The following is a 2,528-nucleotide window of genomic DNA, read 5'->3' as shown; positions in this document are numbered from 1 at the left end:
GCAGGACCCTGACTTGCCCCCACCCACCTGCCCGAGCCCCTCGCCCGCCTCCTGCAGGCTGCTCTTGAGGCGGCTGCTGACGACATGCGGCAGCTCGTCCACCAGCAAGCCGACCTCGCTGCCCTCCCCCTTGCCGTCCTCCGCCCTCAGACGCGCGCAGACCTCGCGCGCGACGGCCTGCAGCAGCGTGGACTTGCCGTCGCCGCTGCGGCTGTCGGCGAGCTTGTTGAGGCTCTTCAGGCGGAAGCCGGCGGCTGCGCCCAGGCGGGAGCCTGGGGGGATGTGTGTGTGTGTTTATGTGGGGGGAGGGTGTTGTTTGGGACCGCCGGGGCCGGGGGCGGGGGCGAGGGAGGCAGGGGCAGGGATGCGGCTGTTGGACTTGGTGAGGGGCGACTGGGATGGGCCGGGGTCGAGAGGAGCCGGCGAGTGTGCATGCACGCCGCGGGTGACGCGGGCGGTGTGCGCGGCGGCGCGGCCCGGCCGCGCCGCACGTGGGCGAGGGGCGCGGGGCGTGGGGCGCGGCGCGCTGGGTGCGCACCGTGGTTGAGGAAGTTGCCGGCGGCGAGGGCGACGGACAGCGCGAGGCGCAGGGTGCGGCTGTTGACGAGCTCGCGCGCCGCCTTGGCATGGTCCTGGGGGGCGGAAGATGGGGAGGCGGGGCGACGAGAAGAGCGCCGCACACTAATGGACCACCGCAAAAACGCCCGCCGCCTCCGCATGCTTTGCTGCAGTACGAAACGCCTGCCCGCGAAAAGAGCAATAGCCGCCCCCTTTGACAAGCCAGATTTTGCCACCGTGAGGACAGCGGCCGACCTATCCTGCTATGCTGCAAAGCAACAATGCCTGCCCGCCACAATAAGCAAACAGCCGCCCCCTTTGACAAGCCAAATCTTCCCACCGTGAACACGGCCGCCGCCTCCGCATGCTTCTCGGCCATGACGAACCGCATACTGAAGGCCCTAAGCCGCGTCGCGGCGCGCGGCGCGGCCATCAGCGACAGCACAAAGCGCTCCGCCTCTGACAGGACCTCCACCGGCTTGCCAGACGCCACGTAGGCCTGGCGGTTGGGGGCGGTTGGGAGGCGGTTGGGGTCGGTTGGGGGCAGGTGGGGGCGGTTGTGGCGGGCGCGGTTGGGAGGCAGTTAGGGGCGGTTGCGGGCGGGTGAGGGCGATTGAAGGCGGTCAAAAGACGGTTTGGGGGGTTGAATGGTGGGGTGGAGATGGTGGGTGGGTTCGTGATGAAATACGCGACGCGAACAACCGCGGGCGCCGCGCAAGGGCGCGCAGGTTGCAGGTGGGGCGCGCCGCAGGCAGCAACCACCGTGCGTTGCGCCTGTGTGCGGCGCACACAAGGCGTTTGCACCAGCGGGCACTGGGTGCACATGGCTCCTCCCTCCCTTCCAGTACATCCTGACACAAACATCCACACACCAACACACACACATGCGCACGCATGCACGGACACACGCACGCACGCACGCGCGCGCGCGCACACACACACACACTCACACACACACACACCGACAAAAACACACACACCAACAAACACACACACACCAACACACGCACACACACAAGCTTGCATCAGTAAACTCACACCCACCCCAGGGCCCTCACCTGCAGGGTGCTCCTCTCGTCCTCACTGGGCAGGCATTGCATGAGGGTGCTCACGTCCTCCGCGCTCTCAAACGCGGTGCGGTCCAGAGACAGGATCGCGTCCGCGGCCGCCTTTGGGGGTGGTGTTTTGGGGAGGGAGCAGTGCATCGCGTGATGTAATGTGATGTAGAGCAGCGCAAGGGGGTCGGAAAACAAACACCCTGGACGCTCAACCCCATTGGGGGTGGTTTAAGGGGGGTGGAAGGGCAGGGAAAGGAGGAGGAGGATGAGATGATATGAATGAGATGGGGGGAGGGGGGAGGAGGGTGAGGGAGAGGGGTGAGGTGGGGTTTGTGAGGGAGAGGGGTGTGGAAGGGAAGACCCCGTTGGATGCGATTGGGTTGGATGCTTTGGGTTGTCGTAGAGTCTCGCTGTCGAGGACAGCGAGAGGAAAGGCAGGCTGCAGGAATGCAGGGGGAAGAAGGGGGGTAGCTTCGCGCAAGAGGGGTCGTGCTGGAGGGAGGCAGGGGCTGGGAGCGCGCTCTCGAGGGGGCCCGCCTGGGGGTGCGGGCGGGGTGGGCGCGTCGGCGTTCGCACCGGCGGCCGAGCTGGCGGGCGGGCGGGCACATGCCTGTACCCAGCGGCGGCTGGGGAGGCCCTCGAGCCCAAGGCAACAGCCTAAAGTGGCAAAACTCTGAAAGTTCGAACCCCGGGCCCTGGTGTCTGCAAGGGGATTCCGCCAGAAATGCGGCGCGCGGAGGGCGCGCAAGCAGCGCAAAGCGTGAAAAGCGTGCGCGACGCGCGCACCTGCCAGGGCACCCTGAGCCTCGCCATGCGGATGCCTATGGCGGTGCAGCGCTTAAGGTCCAAAAGAGTGACCTGCTTGGGGGCCGCCTCGGGCTTGGCTGAGCGCGGGGCGCGCTGGACCTGGGG

At 67.4% G+C, this 2,528-nt stretch overlaps 1 protein-coding gene across 1 annotated transcript; it reads right to left on the bottom strand.

Moving 5' to 3' along the window:
- Window positions 1-27: 27 nt before the first annotated feature.
- Window positions 28-1,763, bottom strand: MNEG_16180 (Formin-like protein 18; the record flags this gene model as incomplete). Its single annotated transcript, XM_014035349.1, has 4 exons — window positions 28-272; window positions 539-632; window positions 899-1,057; window positions 1,617-1,763. Coding segments are annotated over 4 exons (645 nt in total), but the record flags the coding sequence as incomplete, so codon positions are not given.
- Window positions 1,764-2,528: the final 765 nt, after the last annotated feature.

This window comes from Monoraphidium neglectum (genome assembly GCF_000611645.1).
Source record: "Monoraphidium neglectum strain SAG 48.87 unplaced genomic scaffold scaffold06079, whole genome shotgun sequence".
Taxonomy (NCBI): Eukaryota; Viridiplantae; Chlorophyta; class Chlorophyceae; order Sphaeropleales; family Selenastraceae; genus Monoraphidium; species Monoraphidium neglectum.
The sequence above is the reverse complement of the archived record's forward strand: the minus strand, read 5'-3'. Positions and strand labels throughout refer to the sequence as shown.